Source organism: Phacochoerus africanus, chromosome 14 (assembly GCF_016906955.1).
Source record: "Phacochoerus africanus isolate WHEZ1 chromosome 14, ROS_Pafr_v1, whole genome shotgun sequence".
In the NCBI taxonomy this organism is placed as follows: domain Eukaryota; kingdom Metazoa; phylum Chordata; class Mammalia; order Artiodactyla; family Suidae; genus Phacochoerus; species Phacochoerus africanus.
The window spans coordinates 53,913,117-53,935,326 of NC_062557.1; the positions used below are offsets into that span (position 1 = coordinate 53,913,117).

The 22,210-nt window shown below is 47.6% G+C and overlaps 1 protein-coding gene across 7 annotated transcripts in view; it reads right to left on the minus strand.

Annotated features, from left to right (window-relative positions):
- STX8 (syntaxin 8) overlaps positions 1-22,210 on the minus strand; it is a 253,567-nt gene that overhangs the window by 190,439 nt on the left and 40,918 nt on the right. For all 7 annotated transcript variants that reach the window (XR_007132019.1, XR_007132020.1, XR_007132021.1 and 4 more), the window contains exon 5: positions 9,897-10,021. Coding sequence is in view for 3 of the 7 variants with exons in the window: in XM_047759291.1 (XP_047615247.1) it covers positions 9,897-10,021 (125 nt within the window). In the remaining 4 variants the exon portion in view is untranslated. The remainder of the gene's footprint in view (positions 1-9,896; positions 10,022-22,210) is intronic.

A 22,210-nucleotide genomic window follows, 5' to 3' on the forward strand; every position in this document is an offset into this window, starting at 1 on the left:
TACGATGCAGTTATCTTTCTCCACCTTCGCATCTTTGCACCTGCCAACAGCAAGCAGTTACCCACATTTCAACAAGTCAATCAAACCAAGGGAGATTCCTAAGAACTTGACCCCCGAGCCCCAAGGGCTGGGACTATGTCTTCTTCTCCTGTGTTTTCACCCCAGGTCTGAACCTAAATGATGGTACAGAGCAAGAACCTCATAGGTTTAAAGCAAAGCGTGACTCATAAGGCCCTCTAGGTTTGTGGAAGAAAGAAATACAGTCTCTGCTATATGTTTATATGTATATATATGGGCTCCTAGTCCCTAGGAGGCAGCCCTCTGCATTGAGGAAATAGAAAAATGAAGCCAATGCCCAGAGAGAAGCAATGGAAATTCCCCCATGTGACACCCAGGAGCTGCCCCTGGAGCGGGGGCAGGAACGAATGGGCAAAGGCTGAGGTCAAGCTGGGTGAAGTTAATCACCACACTGGAAAGACTCGGCCCAAGTTCTAAGAACAGATGTTTTCAAGATTTGTGGGGGGGAGGAATCCTGGTCGAGGTGGCAGCTCCAAGAAAGGGCATCTTGAAAGAGAAAGGTGAAGTTATGACCTCGAGGGACCAAAGATGCGCTGCCAAGATGTACCAGGGTCCGAGGCAGACTGGCCGGCCACCCTCCCCACTGCTATTTCAATGAAAATATTTAGAGACCTAAGAACACGGAAACCCTGAACTAATCAACAGCTTTCTGCTAGAATCCAGAAAGAATGTCTATAGCCTATGGTAAGAATAGAAGGAGCTAATTAAGATGCCGCAGTCACAGAGACCTCGAGGGAAAAGGCACACGAGGCACGTTCTCCAAGGACAGCATCCACCACCCAGTGCAGAGGCAGGGGACTGTACTGACCCAGAAGGCACCGGCCCTTATTTTCCCTCGGGGGTTTTTGAGGGGATCCAGCTATTGTCGTCATCTCACCCATCTCCTCCCGAAAGGCCATTTGTGCCTCAAATTATGGCCTGAGGAGCAGAGAAGCTGAGGCCGGCCAGCTGGCTACACGGAGGCCGAGCTCCCAGGTCAGCAAAGGAAGACATTCGCTGCCCCAAGTCTAAGCGCAACGAACAGACCCTTACTTGAGGGTGATTTTCCAAGTGTTTTCTAAGGGCCAGTGCTAAGTACAGAAAGGCTAACAGATTCCACAGGCAAAAGGAAGTGAGACATGGCCTTTCATGGGTCTGCATATTTTTTTTTCCTAGTACAGGACCTGGCCATGAAGCAAAGCCAGAGCAACCTTGGCACAGCACCAAGGCTCCCGAGGCGGAGCCAAGATGCATGAGGGTTTCAGGAAAAGATGACTTCCATGTCTGTGCTTATCCTTGAAAACACAGCCTGCTGGGACAGCCAGGGCAGGTGGGGGCTGGGGTGGGGGGTGGGGGGAGCATTTCAAAACACAGAGAGTCAAAAACCATCCTGGCCTCTAAGAGGGGCCGCTACTCGCCTCCGTTCCCTCACTCCCCGCCCCCGCCCCATCCCCCAAAGGCCAGCCGGCTTCCAAAGGTCATGCCTCTCAGGAACGATGCTCTGGATTTTGGAGGCTCCATGAGAACCCTCGCACACGGCAGCCTCTCATGCCTGGCCCACAGCCGCCTCAGATTGAGACACCTTCTGGGGGGCAGGGCTGCTTTTCCTGACTGACAACCACTTTTCTTGGCAAATGCAGCAATGCCAGAAAATTCATCGGCGCTAGCGAGCAAGGTATTCCCGTCAGGAACCGTGAATCCTGGCGGATAAAGCGCTGCAAGCAAATGCCGGGGCCACGTGTGAGGCTGTACTGCTCTGCGCTTCTTCTCTTTGCTTCAGACATGCTCACGCCTGAAAGACGGAGAACTGAAGATCTATGGGGCGTTCCTGCTGTGGCTCAATGGGCTCAGAACCCAACCCTGTCTCTGTGAGGGTGTGGGTTCCATCCCTGGCCACACTCAGTGGGTTAAGAACCCAGGGTGGCCACAAACTGTGGCGTAGGTTGCAGCTGCAGCTCCAATTCGACCCCTAGCCTGGGAACTTCCATGTGCTGCAGGTGTGGCTGTAAAAGGGGAGGGGGAGGGAGAGATGGGAGGCACGGAGTTTTCTAGACTGTTTCACTGTAAGGAGGGAGGTCTGAATAGAGTTAGACCTCTGTGTCTGGCCAGGATGGACTGACAGGGACCAGATTTACTTCTGGCCTTCCCAACAACCGGAAAACAAAACAAAACACAAAACCACAGGCAAAATATACAAAACAACAGTTTCAAGATGTGGACGTCGGGAAAGGAAGGACAGTGATCCCCGAGAGACGGGAAACAAATGACACAAGCTCTCTGCCCCAGATCTTGCCTGGATAGAACTCCCAGGTCATCGTGTGGGGGAGGGGGGTGCCAGGTGGAGCCCAGCCATCTCCCTGACTTGAGAATAGGTCAAGGTGGCTGGGATATGTTGGGCACAGTACCAGAGAGCTGCAGAGAGAGCACACTCTGCAGATTTGCTCAGGGTCCATCTTGAGACTTCAGCTGAGTGTTGATCAGGGCAGGCCTGTGAGGAAAAGAACCCGAGATTGGGGACAGAACCACTCGAAAGGGTTAGAAAAAAATCATCCTCTGAGCTCAAAGAAGAGGGACACAGGTCCTATTCCCACCAAGCACGTCTCCTCGGAATTCCCAGGACATCGGCTAAGAGTCACACAGAATGGCTCTGGCTCAGAGTGAGGGGAATTACCTCTAGACTGGAGTCGGCCAGCATTTTCCATAAAGGGCTAGAGAGCAAATATTTTAGGGTTTTTATGGTCTCTAGTGCAGCTACACAACCCTATTGTTGTCACAGGAAAGCATCCTTAACTAATCCACAAATAAATGAGCAATGGTTGTGTTCCTATAGAACTTTATTTATGCACTAAACTTAGAATGTTAGACAATTTTTACAAGCCATGAAATACTCTTCTTTCAACTATTTTCAACCATTCAAGAATGGAAAAACCATTTTTAGCTTGCAGACCACTACAAAAACAGGTGGTGGGCCAGATGTAGCCCATGGGTCATGGTGTGCTGACCTCTGCTCTAAAGCAAACACTACTCTGGTCTACTTAACAAAGCAAGACTCAAATACTTCTATCCCAGGAAAAAAAAAAAAAAGAATATTTTTAAAGGACAAAAATACCCAGTACCAAGCAAAGAAAAACATCTGTCTTTGAAATGACTATTTCCTCCATAAGATTAGCAACAAGACAGGGTATCCGCTCTCATCATTCCAACATTACACTGGAGGTTGTAGCAAGTGTAATAAGGCAAGAAAGAAAAATAAAAGGCACCCAGATTGAAATGAACTAATACAATTACTCCAAAAGACAGACTCTGAGAGTGGCTCAAAAAACAAGAGTCAACTACATGTTGTCTATAAGAACTTCACTTTACAGACATATATAGATTAAAATTAAATAGATAAAAACATACCATACTAACCATTATCAAAAGACAGCAGGAGTTGCTATATTAATTACAGACAGAGCAGACTTCAAAGCCAAGTAAAGTTATCAAGGATCAATTAGAAGTTAAAATTATAAGGGGGTCAATGCTCCAACAACATAACAATCCTTAACATGTATGCACCTAACAACAGAGGATCAAACTACATGAGGCAAAAAAAAAAAAAAAAAAAAGATAGAACAGGAAGGAGAAATAGATAAATCCACTCTGATAGTCAGAGACATCAATGCTCCTCTGTCAGAAATGAACAGATCCAGCAGACATACCACTAAACTCACACCACTGTTGATCAACTGGACACAATGAACATCTATAGAAAATTTTATCCAACAACAGCAGGATGCATTTTCTCAAGCTCATATGGAACATTTACCAAGACAGACCACATTCTGGGCCATAAAACATACCTTAATAAATTCAAAAGAACAGAAATCATACCCTGTCCGCTCTCAGAATACAATGGAATTGAACTAAAATCGGTACCAGAAAGACAGCTGGAAAATCCCCAAATACCTAGGCACTAAATGACATACTTCTAAATAAGACATAATCAAAGAAGTCTCAAGAGAACTTTAAAAATATTTTGAACTAAACAAAAATGAAAACACAACTTAAAAATGTATGGGATACAGCAAAAGCAGTGCTCTGAGAATTTTCAGCATCGAATGCATATATTAGAAAAGAAGAGCTAACCTAAGATCAATAGTCTTAAGTTTCCACCTCAGCAAACTAGGAGGAGCAAATTAAATCCAAAATAAGCAGAAGAAATAAAAATTAGAGCAGAAATCAATGACACTGGAAACGGGAAATCAACCGAGAAAAATCAATGAAAGCAAAGCTGGTTCTTCAGGAGGAAAAAAAAAAAAAATCAATACAGTTGTTAAGCCTCTAACCAGGCTAACTATATAAAAATAAATAAATAAATAAATAAAAGAGCACACGAATGACCAGTATCAGAAATGAAAAAATGGACATCACTACAGATCTCATGGACATTAAAAAATAAAGGAACTATGATGGACTTTTTGCTAACAAATTTGATAACTTAGATGACCAATGCCGTAAAAGACACATGCTGCAAAAATTCACACAAGAACAAATAGACAGACCACATGGGCCTCTATCAAAGAAATTATTTAAAGTTTCCCAAACAGAAAACACCAGGTCCAGTAGGTTCACGGATGAATTCTACCATTTAAGGAAGAAATTACACCAATTCTTTATAATTTCTCTCAAAGAAGAGAAGCAGAGAAAATATTTGCTAATTCATTCTATGAGGCCAACATGATCCTAATACCAAAACCAGACAAAGATATTACAAGAAAAACTACAGACCAAAATCACTGATGAACACAGATGGGAAAATCCTCAAAGAAAAATTAGCAAACAGAATCCAACAATATATATTAAAAAAATTGTATCCAGTAACAAAAGGAGATTTGTGTAAGGTATGCGAGCCTGGATCAACATTCAATAATTACTTAACATTTAGCCTGTAGAGGTGTGTGATTACAGGAAAAATAGCATGATCACATCACCAGATGCAGGAAACGTATTGAATGTCCACTTATGATAAAAACTAGGTAAACGAGGAATAGAGAGGAAGCTCAACTTGATAAAGAGTATCTACAAAAACTCCACAGCTAACATCATACTTGATGTGAAACTCAAAGCTTTCCCACTAAGGTTAGGTACCAGGCATTCCTTTCCCACCATTCCTTTCCAACACGGTACTGGACGTTCTAGCTAACACAATCCAACCAGAGTAAGAAAAGGCATACAGATTGGGAAGAAAGAAGACTTTGCAGATGACGTGATTATTGATGTAGAAAATCCAAAAGAACTGGCAAAAACAAAAACAAAAACACCTCCTGGAACCAATATGTATAGCCGGGTTTCAGGAAACAAAGGCCATGTACAAAGGTCGATCTCTTCCCCGTTTACCAGAAATGAATGGGTAGAATTTGAAATGAAAAACAATTACCATTTACATTCCCACCTCCCCAAATGAATTCCTTAGGTAAAAATCTAACAAAATATGTACACGATCTAAATGAAAAAAAAAAAAAAAAAACCTACAAAAATGATGACTGGAATCAAAGAAGAACTGAATAAATCAAGAGCTATCCCATGTTCATGGATAAAAAGATTCAGTATTGTCAGGAGATCAGTTCTCACTCATTTGATCGATAGAGTCAATACGATTTTGATCAAAAACTCAGAAAGTTATTTTGCGGATATCAACAAAACAGATTCTAAAATTTATACAGAGGGGCCAAAGGCCCAGGACAGCCCACATAATACTGAAGGAGAACAAAGTGAGAAGACTGACGCAACATTACTCGACTTCAAGGTTTACTACGAAGTCACAGTCATCAAGAGAGTGCGGGTTCAATCCCTGGCCTTGCTCAGCAGGTTAAGGATCTGGCATTGCCCGGAGCGGTGGCACAGGTTGCAGACGCAGCTCAGATCCCACGTTGCTGTGGCTCTGGCGTAGGCCGACAGCTGTAGCTCTGATTAGACCCCCTAGCCTGGGAACCTCCGTATGGCGTGGGAGCGGCCCTAGAAAAGGCCAAAAAGAAAAAAAAAGAAAAAGAAAAAGACACTGTGGTCCTGGTGAAAGAGCAAGCAGATCAGAAGAAAAAAGGTATTAATCCAGATTATGCAAAAACGTTTAATCCAGATACTCCGCCCTTCACAAAAATCAACAAAAGACCTCTCCAGGGCACAAGCAGATACAGCTAAGGGTTACACATAGGGTCCCCCCCACCCCAGCAACTCAACAAAGGGAACAGCGGTGGCTCCTGCTTAGTCTCCGGAGTCAATCAAGAGGCTCAGGTGTACGTGGGGAAAATCCAAAAAGCCAAGTCCATCAGAGGAGGAGGCTGCAGAGCGAGGCGGCGTCCCACCCGCCCAGATGTCAGAGTGAGCTGGGCCTGGCCTCCCCGGAGGCCTGTACACACAGACTGCCCCAATCCTGCTCAGCAGGCAGCCCTCTCCCGGAAGGTGCGCTCCCCGATAGAGAAGTGGACCAGGCTGGTTTCTGAGCTGCTCTCATCACCACCAGGCCCTCAGCATCACTAGCCAGAAAAGGTTTGTGCTGGAGCACGGCAGGTGCGTGTCCCAGCTTGGCAAGGGGCTCGTCGGCTCCTGGGACGCAGAGGGCCAAGTGTCCACACTGGGAGTCTACACTGCCCACAGCACCCAGCTGACATGCCTTACGCGCTAAAGAAATTCAATAAAGGTTCAGTGAACCATATGAATGGATGAATAAATGAATGAATGAATGAGGCCTTTCTGAACAGCTTCCTCAAACAATTCAGAAGCCTGGTTTCTTACTAAACTAAGCATTTTTATCATGTGATCCAGCAATGGCACCCAAAGAGTTGCAAACCTGGTATTTACCCAAAAAATTGGAGACTTGTGTGCACACAAATGTGAACAGCAGCTTTTTCCTAATTGCCAAAACATGCCCACAGGAGTTCCCGTCCTGCTCAGTGGAAACGAATCCGACTAGCATCCATGAGGACACAGGTTCGATCTCTGGCCTTGCTCAGTGGGTTAAGGATCTGGGGTTGCCATGAGCTGTGGTGTAGATCACAGACTTAGAGAGCTCAGATCCCATGTTGCTGTGGCTGTGGTGTAGGCTGGCAGCTGTAGCTCCAATTCCAACCTTAGCCTGGGAGCCTCCATATATGCCTTGAGTGCGGCCCTAAAAAAGCAAAAAAAAAAAAAAAAAGTTTTACAAAGAGAGGTAAAGAAAAAAACTGTTGGAGATGCACAGCAAACAGACTTGTGGTTGCCAGGGGGAGGTGGCGGAGGGGAGGGATGGTGGAGAGTGTGAGGTCAGCAGATGCAAATTCTATGTATAGACCGAAGAAACAAGGTCCTACTGTATAGCACAGGGAACCACTTTCAGTGATATGAAAAAGAATATGTATATAACTGAATCGCTTTGCTCTACAGCAGAAATTAATGCAACACTGTGAATCAATTATATGTCAATCAACTTTTAAAAGAAAAATACTGGGAGCAATGATTGTGTTGATTATTTCGACTGTAGTAATGGTTTCACAGGTGTATACATTGTGTCAAAACGTACTGAAGTTCCCCGTTGTGGCTCAGAAGCTAATCTGACTGATAACCACGAGGATGCAGGTTGAATCCCTGGCCTCGCTCCGTGGGTAAGGATCTGGCATTGCCATGAGCTGCGGTGTGGGTTGCAGATGCGGCTTGGATCTGGTGTGGCTGTGGCACAGGCCGGCTGCTACAGCTCTGATTCGACCCCAGCGTCTGTAGGCCGCACGTGCGGCTCTAAAAAAAAAACCAAAAAAACAAAAAAACACCTTACTGAATCATTTATATATGTGCTATTTATGATATCAACTATGCCTCCAGAAAGTAGTTTAAAATGTAGAATTAGAGTAATATTTTTAAGACTGACATAAATAAGGTCTATGACACACAGCGAGTAAAAAGAAATAGCTGTGCAAAGGCAACTGTCACAAAAGGAAAAGGCAACCATAGAATGGGAGAAAATATTTGCAAATGAAGCAGCCAACAAGGGATTCAAGTCCTAAATATATAAACAACTCATGCAGCTCCGTATGAAAAAAAAGGACCCAATCAACAAACAGAAAGAAGATCTAAATAGACATTTCTCCAAAGAAGACTTATAGATGGCCAAAAAACACATGCAAACATGCTCAGCATCACGAATTAGAAAAATGACAATCAAAACCACAATGAGGTATCTTACCTCATACCAGTCAGCATGGCCATCGTCAAAAAGCCTACAAACAATAAACGCTGCAGAGGGGGTGAAGAAAATGGAACCGCCCTCAAGTGTTGGTGGGACTGTACATTGGTACAACCACGGTGGAGAAGAGCAGGCAAGGTCCTGAAAAAGCTAAAAACAGAACCACCATGCCATCCAGCAATCCCACTCCTGGGCACCTACCTGGAGAAAACCATAATTCAAAAAGATACCTGCACCCCATTGCTCATTGCAGCGCTATTGACAAGAGCCAAGACATGCAGGCAACCTGAATGTCCATTAACAGAGGACTAGATAAAGAAAACGTGGTACATAATATAACTCCCCCCCCCCCCCCGCACACACAATGGAGTGTTATTCAGGCATGAAAAACCAATGAAATAATGCTACTTGCAGCAACATGGATGGACTCAGATTATCATACTAAATCAGAGAAAGACACATCATACGGTATCACTTATATGTGGAATCTAAAAAAAAATGATACCAGACAGACTTCAAAAACAAAATTCTGGGAAGTTCCCGTCGTGGCGCAGTGGTTAACGAATCCAACTAGGAACCATGAGGTTGCGGGTTCGGTCCCTGGCCTCGCTCAGTGGGTTAACGATCCGGCGTTGCCGTGAGCTGTGGTGCAGGTTGCAGACGCGGCTCGGATCCCGCGTTGCTATGGCTCTGGCGTAGGCCGGTGGCTACAGCTCCAATTCAACCCCTAGCCTGGGAATCTCCATATGCCGTGGGAGCGGCCCAAGAAATAGCAAAAAGACCAAAAAAAAAAAAAAAAAAATTCTGGTTACCAAGGGGAGGGGTGAGGGGAACAAGGGCTGGGGGTTTGGGACTGGCACGTGCACACGACTACACATGGAACAGACGGTCAACAGACACCCGCTGCACAGATGGGAAACTCTACCCAGTGTTCGGTGATAACCTGTACGGGCGAAGAATCTGACCCCAAATGGCTCAGTATCGAACTAAATCACTGCGTCATACAGCGGAAATTATGACAACATTGTGAATCAGCCGTACTTCAATAAAACTTTAAAACACTGGAATTACCGACCTCATGATCCCATTTGTGGAAAATATATGTGTGTCTATACTCAATATACAGTACATACGTATATGTATAGGGGAAAAAAAAAGCCTGAGGAAATATATATTGTTATCTGTTTACAGCTTGAGTGGAGAAAACAAGATGGTAACTTGCCATATGTTACATATCCCTATACTGCTGCAACTTTGTGTAACAATCACGCCTTACTTCTGAAATTCACAGAGAGAAGAAATCAACAGGTTTAAAAGCCATGGGCAAGACAAACTCCAAGGCAAAAGCCAAACTGAGGTATTGTAATATGGGAAAACCAGGGAGTCTCTTTTTGCAGAATGATCCCCCATCGTGGGGAAAAGGAAGAGGGCGCATGCCTCTGAGTCACCTGCGCTGGTCCCAGGTGGGTTCTCTACTTCCGGGAACTGCTGGAGGGACGACAGCACAGTACCCTGAGGCACAAAATCACCCGTAACGGCTAAACATCAGCAGTTTCCCTCCCTCTTCGGTGGATGAAGAAACATCCACGGCCGTGGTAAAATCGGACTGGGTTTCTCAGCGCACACTCTTGGGGGTGTTCAGTACCTTGGATGATTTTCTGCTGCTGTTGCCGGATTTCGTCAAAGCCTAAGCCTCTGGTCTCCTCCGGCTCCTCGAAGAGCCAAGGGTTGGGTACTGCCCGCTTGGCCCCTCCTGTCATCAGGCTGGACCTAGGAACAAGATGAAATGCGTTCACATGACTCCAAAACCAGAGCCCCGCTGCAAATCACTCCCACAAAGCGCAGAGGTGGCCAGCCTTGCCTGCTTTGAAAATTTAATTCGACCACAATTTATTGCATCCTTAGTTTATGCCAGCAACCGTGTTCAGGGCTGGAAGAGATACGAGGATGAATAAGACATAGGCCTGGCCCCCCGGGAGAATTATGGCCTGTTAAGGAGACCGCGGCAGCACGTAATACGCTTACTAATCCTCCAACATACATTTGAGTCAATGATCAGAAAGGAGAGTCTTAAATTACGAAAACACAAGGCCAAATGCAAGTGGCCTTTCTGTTAGGACGAAGCTTGTCTCACAGGCTACAGAGCCCTAAAGGCACAGAGATTATTCCTCAAGAAGCCAGAATATTGCAACTACAGGTTATAGTATTTTAAAATGACCGTTTCTTATTAGAGGGTATTTGGTTGCTCATAGAAACACGCGCAGGGGCTCGACACCAATTTTATGAATATAATGCAGCATTTGCAACCGATTTGGAATTATCCACCTTCCTCTTTACTCCCTCTCGTAACCCACACGCCTCTTTTGCACCAGACACAAGGGGGCTCCTTGCTGGCTGTGGAACACGGAACACACACTTCCAGCCTCAGGTCCACGTTCATAGGATCCTTCTCAGCCTGGTGTCTCCTCCCCCCATCTCCACCTGCCCACATTCCGTCCAAGCTGCAAGGACCATCTTGCTGCAAAAACCATCTCCAGACACTTCCTCCCAGACATGAATAGTCACTCACTTCAGAGTATATTTCACAGGATTCATTTTAAAATGATGGTCAAAGTATGGAGGTTCCTTAAAAAAATGAAAAACGGGAGTTCCCATCGTGGCGCAGTGGTTAACGAATTCGACTAGGAACCATGAGGTGGCAGGTTCGATCCCTGGCCTCGCTCAGTGGGTTAAGGATCCAGCGTTGCCGTGAGCTGTGGAGTAGGTCGCAGACATGGCTCAGATCCTGCATGGCTGTGGCTGTAGCATAGGCCAGTAGCTATAGCTCCGATTCGACCCCTCGCCTGGGAACCTCCATGTGCCGTGCGTATGGCTCTAAGAAGACAAAAGACCAAAAAAAAAAAAAAACAAAAAATGTGGTGTAGATACATAATGGAATATTACTCAGCCATAAAAATAATGCCATTTGTAGTAACATCAATGGACTGTAGAGATTATTACACTAAGTCAAGTAAGCTACACGGAGAGAGACAAATATATGATATAGCTTACATGTGGAATCTAAAAAGGAAAAAAAAAAGATACGAATGAATGTATCTCCAAAACAGCAAGAGACACGTAGAAAACAAATTTATGGATACAAAAGGAAAGGGGTGGGGGGTAAATTAGGAGGTTGAGATTAAAAGACACACACTACTATACATAAAATAAATCAACAAGGGCCTCCCGTAGAGCATGGGGAACTATGTTCAGTATTTTGTAATAACCTATAAGGGAAAAGAGTCTGAAAAACACATATATACATACATGTAACTGCATCACTGTGCTGCTACTGTAAATCACCTACAGTTCAAATTAAAAAAATGACAGTGTGACGACGGCGACCTTGCCGTAGCACTTAATCCTGAATAGGCAGCAAGCATCTCCGTGTGCCAGGCAGCTCCGGGCGGTTTATACATATTCACGCGCATCTCCATTTTCAGGTCGTTCTTCTAGCCCTTTCTGTATCTCTATTTTCTTAAAAATTGCCATCCTACTGTTTATCCTTTTACAAAGATGAGCCTCGCGCCTACCGCGTCTACCGAGTAGAAGGCAGGAACCGACATCACCCTGGCCTGGCCTCTGCTCGCCAACGGGAGCGAGCTGCTGTCAACAGGAGCTCAAATCCTGGCTCCTGCACCTGCCAGCAACATATGGATAGTCACTGCTACCTCTGAGGGCTGCTGGGATTAAAGAAAAGAATCATTTGCTCAAAAAACACTGACTTTTGTGTTTTCTTGTGAGCAGGCATTGTTCTCACCGATGAAGATGAGAAAACAACAGAACAGAAAAATCTCTGCCCTCACCAAGTAGGAATTTCTGGTTATGGGGGCTGCTTCCCCTTCTGGTCGGGGGACAGTGTGTGAAATGCCCACTCCGCCCTGTGTGGGAGAAAATAATGAGTGATATAACCATGATCATTTGCCCCGTTGATACAGTGAGTGCCCAGGAAGCACTGGAATATTTAACAAGTCCCCCAAAAGGCTCTACTAATTTCATTTTGAGCGGAGCACCGTAGAACCTTTGGAAGGATATGGTATGGATCAAGAAACAAGCCCAGGAGTCCCCTGGTGGCCAAGTGGTTAAGGATCTGGCATGGCCACTGCTGTGGCTCGGGTTCGACCCTGGGCCAGGAACTTCCGCATGCCAAGGGAGCAGCCAAAAAAAAGAAGAAGGAAAAAACCAACCAACCAACCCACCCACCCTGCCAAAACTGGGAGAAAAATCTTTGATTCCCTAGACTACAATTTTAAGCATCGAGCTGGTCTCTCTACTCGGGTGTGCTAAACAAGGGCCACCTTCTGCCACTTCATTGGCCCCAATCACCTAGGATGTCGAGATTTCAGACTGAGTCCTTACAATAATCACTCAGTGTCACCAAGCACTGAAGACGGGGGAAAGAAAACGATGGAAAAAGGAAACGAAGAAGGCAGTTGATGACCCAAGTCCGCCCCCCAAGCTCTACCCCATCTTCCAGGGCCGGCTCTTGATCCAGGAGGAGCCGTGAGGTGCACCATTACAAAAGTGAGGGCTACACCCTCGTATAGTGGGGCGGAGGTACACACGGTGACCTTGAAAGGGCGTCTATCACCAGCCACGGGCATCCGTTCCCATCAGCACGTTGCACCGGAGCCAAGAGGGACCTCCTCCAAAGTTAATGCCACCATGTCCCATGGGCAGTTCTTGCCACACGTAGAAATCATTTTAAGTTATTCAAGGGAAAAAAACATGGAAGGAAGTTGTTTTAGTTCTAATTGTAAAATTAGGGCTACAGTCTAACAGATATTTTTTAAACAGGTATTAGAGGATAAAAGTACAGCACAGGCACAATTCCACGTACCAACCACCAGACGCACAGGCAAGCTCCCCCAGGACTGAATTCGGCGCTATGGAGATCCTGAAAGGACTCTTCTGATCTCACTCGCTCACAGTTCAATATAAAAGCAATGGTAGGCATTCCCACTGCAGCACAGTGGGAACGGAAACGAATCTGACCAGTATCCACAAGGATGCGGTTCGATCCCCGGCCTCGCTCACTGGGTTAAGGATCTGGCGTTGCCATGAGCTGTGGTGTAGGTCAAAGACGCGGCTTGGATCCCACGTTGCTGTGGCTGTGGTGTAGGCCAGTGGCTACAGCTCCAACTTGACCCCTAGCCTGGGAATCTCCGTATTGCCCTGGGTGTGGCCCTAAAAAACAAAACAAACAAACAAAAAAGGTAAACCACGATGCAGTTTGCCAAAGTAAATGTTATCCTCTGATGCCTTCTTTCTGGGCTGATTTCCAATTTCTGGTTAAGCTCCTCAAGGCTGAAGCATCATCTCCCTCCCCTCCCCTTTTCTCTCCCCTTATCCCCCACCCCCTCTTTGGTGTCTCTACTTTCCTGATGTCTCAGTTCTACTGGGAAATTCAATGATGGATATGCCTTTACTAGTAAGAGCAGCTAAGACCATAGGTGCCAGTGCAGGCAAGACTTTTGTTTTTCTTGCTTTTAAGGGCCACACCTGTGGCACATGGAAGTTCCCAGCCTAGGGGTCAAATCAAAGCTACAGCTGCTGGCCTACACCACAGCAACACAGGATCCAAGCCGCGTCTTCGACCTACACCACCACTCACGGCCACGCTGGATCCTTAACCCCCTGAGCAAGGTCGAGGACCGAACCCGCGTCCTCATGGATGCTAGTCGGGTTAACTGCTGAGGCAAGACGGGGATTCCCGAGAAGGAATTCGTAACTGAAATGAGACAACAGCGACATGGATGGACCCAGACATTATCATACCAAGAAAGTCACACAAAGACAACGCATCTGATACAAATTTCAGGTGGAACCTAATAAAATGATACAAAAGCAGTTATTTCTCAAACAGAAACAAACTCACAGATTTTGAAGTCAAATTGAAGGTTACCATAGGGGTTCAATTAGGAGGAAGGGAGTAACAAATACACACAGCCACATATAAAACAGCTACCTTACAAGGACCCACTGCAGAGCACAGGGAGACCTACTCACTGTTCCGGAATAACCTACACAGGAGAAGAGAACGGACAGATGCACAACCGACTCACTTCACCTGAAACGAACTGGACCCTGTGTGTGCATCACCTCTCCTCCCGTCAATGTTCACAGACATTAAAAAATTAAACAAGAGAGCAGCCGGCTTTGGATTCCCGGGCCATGCCGACAACCTCTTCAGCCCTGGTTTTCTCACCCATCAAACGAGTCAAGCACGTAGGCCAATGGTTCGCAACATTCACTCGGGCCCCGAAATGGAGGGGCACGATGCCCTCGTCAAGGGTGGGGCTGGCAGGGGAGGGCGAGACGTATCTTCATGGGAGAGGCAGGTATTCTGGGCCACCCTGCACAAGCTGATCTTCTCTCACTGAAGTCACTGAATTCGACGATCTTTTCCGATCCTCTGAAGTCCTCCCCCCCCCCGCCGCCGCTTTTTAGGGCTGCACCCCGCGGCATATGGAGGTTCCCAGGCTAGGGGTCGAATCGGAGCTATAGGCGCCGGCCTACACCACAGCCGAAGCAACATGGGATCCGAGCAGCGTCTGCAACCTACACCACAGCTCACGGCAACATCGGACCCCTAACTCACGGAGCGAGGCCAGGGATCGAACCTGAGTCCTCAGGGATCCTAGCTGGGATCGTTAACCACTGAACCACAAAGGGAACTCCCTAAGAACCTCGAAAGTTGTAATGCAAGCTTTTCACATTAAGGACTAAATTCCATCAGTAAGAGAAAAAAAAAAAAAAAAAGGACACACTCCCCACAAAACCCATTCTCCCCTCCCCCAGGCTTCCCAGTTTGAGTTCAAGTCCACCAGTCAGCCATCAGCTCGGGCCCATGCCCTTGGAATCAACCTGGACTTTTTCATGCCCCACAGCATCTGGTCCAGCAGCAAAGCCTTCAAAACACACCTAAGATCTGACCATCTCTGTTCTATTGCTTCCGCCCTGACACTCCTTCCTCCTGCTCTAGCTCTCACCCTCGGCAAGCTACTCCCCAGCGATCATTGTGGAAATGTTTCCTCGGCTCAAACCTTCCAGTGTCCTGCCAACACCCTTAGCATAAAATACTATACTTAAGTATATCTCACAAGCCACACCAGCCTCCTTGCTGTTTCTAGAACACCCTGAGCGCCTTCCTGCCTCAGGACCTTGGCACCTGCCGCCTCCCCCTCATGGCTGAGGGTCTCGACCCCAGACGGGCACTCGGTTCATATGCCATCTCCCCAGAAACGCTGCCCTGATCAGCTGCTCTGTCAAACAGTACCCTTCGGAGTTCCCACTGTGATGCTGTGGGTTAAGGATCTGGCATTGTCACAGCTGTGGCACAGGGTGCAGCTGCGGCTTGGATTCAGTCCCTGGCCTGGGAATTTCCATATGCTGCTGGTACAGCCAAAAAAAAAGGACAGAAAAAGAAAACTGACCCTTCCCTGTAACTTCTGAGCTCTCCTCCTTCATAGCCCGCCTTCTTTTTATCACACTTGAACAACCAGCCATTATGGGTTATACATTCTTTTTTCTGTCTCCCACTCTAGAGCATTAGCTCCACAAGGGTGGGCACTGCCTTATTCATCATTATATCCTCAGCGCCTGGCAGAACAGACACTGGAAAAAAAGTGGAACGAGTTAATTTATTCAGCAAAGCCCACAGCTGAAGGAATGAAATTAGGAAGAAGAGCAGGGAGGAAGCTGCTGTCTGACGCAGGGCTGCTGTGCCGTCGTTTCAAAGGCATTTCACAAACATGACCTCATGCGACTCGTGTAGAAGCCTGCGTCTGAGTCAGAGCAGGTGTGACTGACAGGAGCATCAAGGCGGGCGAGACATCAAGTGACCTTCCCAAGGTCAGGTACGTAGCGGCAGAGCTAAAGGTTCAACCCCGTCTTCTGACCCTTAACCCAACGCCCCTTCTTTCTAGCCTCTCAGAGGGGGCTTCACTCAGGTAGGGAGATTCAGGACCGCCTTGAAGAGCAGGCGAGGTCCAGCTACGCGAGCAAAGATGGAAAGACATCATTCGCAGGGATAAAAACAGGAGCGCTGGAGCGCCCGCTGTGGCTCAGCAGTAACAAACCCAACGAGTATCCCTGAGGACATCGGTTCAATCCCTGGCCCTGCTCAGAGGGTTAAGGATCCGGTGTTGCCCCGAGCTGTGGTGTGGGTCTCAGATGCAGCTCAGATCTGCAGTGTAGGCCTGAGGCGAAGGCTCCGATTTGACCTCTACCCTGGCAACTTCCATGTGCTGCACATGCAGCCCTAAAAAGACAAAAATAAAAAAATAAAAAAAAATTAAAATTTCGAAGCAACGGTTTGCGAATTCTTGGTGTTTCTTAGGATGTTGAATGTTTTGCCGTCATATAATTGACTTACGATGCTATTTGGTTATTCTTGGGGAGACTGTTCTATAAGCAACAATCAGGACAAGCTGCTGGACAGCGATGAACAAAATCTCAGATGCCCCAATTACTCCGTCCGCATTTCCTAGTGGTTGGGAAGAAAGGTGTCCTTAAGTCTTAAACTGATGAGAGTAATTAAACTTACATTGTGGAGTCGATCCATCCGCACAGACTGTGCTCACCAGCTCTAGCCCCCTGGCCCCCCCCGGGCTCCCCCTGCAACTCCTCTCCCCCTCTCCCCACGGTTAGTTTCCTCTCTGGAATTTGCAGGTACCTCTTCCTCCATCTGCCCTTTAAATACGGGCGTCTCTCAGGGATGCTATGTACATCTTTTTCTTCTCATTGCACTGTCTCTCCCGGGCCATTTTTATCTGGTTTCGGACTCAGAACAGATGCTAGCAGGGCGTAGACCCTTTTCACGCCCCATCAAAATCTGAAACAGGCCATGTTCTTGAGTCATCATGGGGGTGGATTTTTTTTTTATTATTATTAAAGTATGGCTGATTTACAGTGTTGTGTCAATTACAGCCCTAGTGACCCAGTCTCTCTCTCACACACATATATATACATTTTTTTCTCATATTCTCTTCCATCATGTTCTGTCCCAAGAGACTGGATAGAGTGCCCTGTGCTGTACAGCCGGACCTCTCCGCTTATCCATCCTAAGTGAAATGGTTTGCATCTACCAACCCCAAATGCATCTGGGGGCCCCCCACCCTAGCAGGGCACTATCAGAATCTGGGGCTGAGATAAATGGCCCACAAGCAGTTAAAAAGAAGTCCTACAAATCAAAATCCAGGCGAGGCCTGTCCTCCCGCCCCCTCATCCTGATTGAAAAACCACTGACTTTCAATTTTATCTCTACCTGCGACATCTGCCTACAGGCTCTTTCTCTGCATGTGTGGGTTTGTTTTTTTGGGGTGTTTTTCTTTTTCTTTTTTTAAACCAATCCCCAGCTGGGAACCCCACTCCAAACTCAACACATCCCAAATCAAATTCGTTACTCCCCCCCCCCCCATAAGCCGTGTCTCCTCCCATCCTGTTCTGGCTCACAGCATCGCCGCATTCCCGAGGCACTCAAACCTGGTCTCCTTTCTCTGCGCCACCCTCACCCCAGCTCAGGAGGGACCGAGGTGACTCTCCCACCCAGGCTCCATGTCCGTCCACCCCAGCCTGGTGGCTGCCTCGGCTCAGAACCTCATCGCCTTCCGTGTAGGAGACGGTCATGGCCTCGGACTGGTCCCCTTGGTCCCCGCCACCCCCCCACCCCCCGCCCCGTCTAACCATCATATATCCTCTGCTGGATAAGAACCATATTTCCAAAAACAGAGACCTCCTGTATTTTAAAGCTCCAGATCCAGTTTAAGCTTTACGACATGGCCCCAGGGCCGGCCGGCCGCAGCATCTCCCCACACCCTACTCTTCCTCGGCCCCAGCGGCTGCTCCCCACTTCTCAGACAAAGGCACCAGCATTCACTCTCTCCTGTTTTCGTAGGTGTCTGGAGGGGCCCCGCCCCCAGCCCACCGTCCATCTGGCAAAATTCTACTCGGCCCCTAAGGCTCCACTCAAATGTCACTTCTGCTGTTTAGTCCTTCCCGAGTCCCAGCCCCACCGGCTTCCCCTGAATCCATCACTCCCGGAGCAGAGCCTCCGGCGGGGCATTCATCAGGCAGGATCCGAGTTCGTTATTTACGCACCCGTCCCTCTTCCTGAGTTACGAGCACTGGAAGCCAAGTGGCCCCGTGACACTCAGGTTTATGCCCCCCCCGTGCCAGAGAAGCGGTTCCTCCGAGTACGCCGCAGAGTAAGCCTGCAGCACGTGTTTATGAACCTGAACTGGGAAAACCAAGGAGCTTTTTAAGCCAAAGAGACAGAACGAGAGGGCCGACGTCTCACTGCCATCAACTGCGACCTCCAAGAGCTGAGCGCCAAAGACGGGCGGCCAAGCCGATGGAAAGACTCGTACTTGAAAGGGATCCGTCGCGGCAACAGCCTGCAGCTCAAGACTGCTGTTGGAAGGACAATGAAGGAGGGCTTCTCCTTTGGGAAAAAAAAATAAGTTAAAGAAAGGAAACGCTCAATTCTATGCTTCTGAGGTTAGGGCAGACTTGCCACCTCTTTAAAAATCCATCCGTCATTTGCACCCATACTCTTTCAAGACGGAACTGAGCTGGGAGTTCGCGGTGCAGCACAATGGAAGCGAATCTGACTAGGATCCAGAAGGATGCGGGTTCGATCCCTGGCTTTGCTCAGTGGGTGAAGGATCTGGCGTGGCGGTGGCTGTGGTGTAGGCTGGCAGCTATAGCTCCGATTTCGACCCCTGGCCTGGGACCCTCCATATGCTGCGGGTGGCGGTGGGGTGGGGTGGGGGGGGGGTGAACCTCAGCTAATGAATGGAACTGACCAAATAAATGCCACAGTACCAAATAGGTGAGATCTCTGTCTTCAAGATTTTACCAAAAAGTTTCAGAGTCCCTTTTGATGCTTTAGAAATATTTCATTTTCATCCCCCAGAGCAAACAAGGCATATTATCAAATTATCCTAATATGGGGGGCAGGGGGCAGAACACCCATGTTTTTGTACAGCTGGCAACTGTACAAAGCTGAAGCCTGTTGGCGTTCACAGGGCGGGTGTTCTTATCAACTGAACAGAGGATTGAAAAAGCAGTGAATTCCAAGAAGTCGCTTTTCTTCGCATTTCAAAAAGATGTCAAAGGGACTATAGAAAATGTTTGTTTTGTCTGAAAAAACCATCCGTGTTGAGTGTTCACAGACCACAGAGAGGCTTGCAGTTAGGACTAGGAGAAATGGTATTTCCAGGGCGTCCGTGAACTGAATCGAGTCTGCACAGCTTTGGAGCCGGACTTGCCTGTGGGTGTGAAGATGCCTGGATGGTGTGAGGAGCACAATTCTCTTCCCTACAATTTCTCAGGTAGCTTCTTCACATGAAGACAGAGACGCACAGAGGCTCCGATTTCTGTCAGAAATAGTTTCTTTGACGTCAGGAGGTGGCCCCGAAGGCCAGTGGCAATCAGGCCGAAGGTGCTGGGGGTCTGGGAAGGGAACTGACAGGCAGGGACAGCCGGGAGGGGACAACTCCCGCTGCAATTCACAGAAAGCCCCGCAGGTAGCTGCTGAGTAGGATGGAAACGGTGGACAAAGATTTCCAGTTGGGTGACTTGGAGACCCGACACGACTCGGTGAAATTTTTACTGCCTTTCAGGAATTTTTCAAATTTCGACATTAATTCCCAGTGCCAACCCCGAGGTAAAATTGCTCTGCCTCGATCACCATCTACGGACCCACAGCTACGTGGAGCCGTATTTGCCAGACGGCTAACTCCCTGCAGTCTGGTACTCTGCCCAACTCTCTCCGCTTCCCATGCACCTACTCGCCCGTCCCCTTGCTTCCGACACACATGGAGGTCTCCTCTATGTGCCAGCATGAATCCAGGGACTTGCAAGAGAACAAGCGACAGACACCTGACCTCCGGGAGCTGGTACTCCAGGGACAATCAATGCCGAACACCACGCCTCTCGCAAAGGAAATACTCAGTTAAATTTAAAACTTGAAACCGTTCACAGAAGAACACCAACAGCCTGAGTTTGAGAAACCTCTATGAGCTGTCCAAGCCATCCAAGCAATCTAAAAGCAAGCAAGTAAGACCCAAGGCAACAATTTTTTTTTTTTTTTTTTGGTCTTTTTAGGGCCGCACCCGTGGCATATGGAGGTTCCCAAGCTAGGGGTCGAATCTGAGCTACGGCTGCTGGCCTACACCGCAGCCACAGCAACGTGGGATCTGAACTGCATCTGCGACCTACACCACAGCTCACAGCAACACCATATCCTTAACCCACTGAGCAAGGACAGGGACGGAAGCCGCCACCTCATGGTTCCTAGTCAGATTCATTTCCACTGTGCCACGACAGGAACTCCCAAAGGGAACAGTTCTTTTAAGTGTGACTGTCATGGTATCTGAAAAACAGAGGGACAAAAGGGGTGATGCAGAAAAATTTGAGAATTCTGAGATCAATTAGCTGCTGGGCCAAATTTATGGTGACTGAGCGCCACCTGCTGGTGAGCAATTGAAGTTCAACTACAAAATGTTCAAGGTATTAATTTCCACTTAGAAGCAGTTCCTTCAGTACAACCTTGAAAACACATTTCGAAACAGAAAGCGTGGACGTCAACAATACGCTTCCATATTATGAGGGAGTTTCTGCTGTGCCTTTTGGACACAATTTTCAGCAACAACTGCTCTACATCTTCCACTTTAATCTTCGAGACCAAACACAGTTAAAAGGACAAAAGCGGCGAGAGCTCAAATGAGACTGACGATGCGCATTTAGGCCCGAGGCATGCCCAGTGATTTCCATCTGTCTCAACCTCACTATTTCTGCCCCCCCCCCACCTTTTTTGGCAGCGCCACTGGCATGCAAAAGTTCCCAGGCCAGGGATCAACCCTGCACCACGGCAGTGACAATGCCAGATCCTTAACCTGCGGAGCCACCGGCAAACTCCCATATCCCCCTTATTATATATTTGATTCCGTTCTCATTCATTATAAAATAAAGATAAAATGCACTAAAACAACTGTGCAAATTAACAGTTCTCTGGACAAAGATACAAGTCCAGTAAAATGAAATCGTGGCAGGGAGTAAAATTCAACACGACAAAGCTTAAGCTCTACAGTGTGAAGAAGTCTACGGTAGAGGAATGTTTGTCAGCTGCAGCACCAAAATCCCAATCTGGCATTCCAAGACTGGTGAAGGCATCACCGAATCATGTATTCGCACAAAAGATGCACACGAGCCAAGGACCGCCTGTACCAACGTCATTTCCACCTCTGCCACCTCGCTTCCGTACCAGTTACTCTAATTCGTAACTGAAAACTCAGATTCATGACACGGGCACCCAAGCTCTTAACTACGGCACTTGCTCCCTCAGGGGGCAGGGCTCAGGAAGCTGCAGCCTCCCTCAGGTGATCTGCTGCAACCAAGGAGGCACCAATACGCCGATGGGCTTGGAAAGGACAGGTCTGGGAAGAGTTAGGGTTACAGAAAGAGGGGCACCGTGAGGACAAATCTTATTCGCTCCATAAGGGCCATCTCAAGTCTCTTTCCTTCCAGGGAATTCTCACCTCCCCCCTGATGCTGCCCACCCCACCGCCCCCAACAGAGCTCGCTCTTTTCTTTCCAGCTCTCAGACCATTTACAGCCCATGTCCCACAGCTCAGTACTTACTTATAAACCACCATGTCCTGTGCCTGTCTTGGGCAGGACAGGAACACATGCCACCTCTGAATCCCCCCTCGGCTAAGAGCAGTGACACCAAGTCACACAGCACCTCACAGAGCCATAAATACACACCCTCACATACCCGAGTCTCATCGGAACCTCCCGACGTTGGGGAGTCATAACTACCGTCATCTTACAGAAAGTGAAATGGAGTCAAGATTCGGAGTGCCTGGGGCTCAGTGGTTAATGAACCCGACTAGCATCCACGAGGACGCAGGT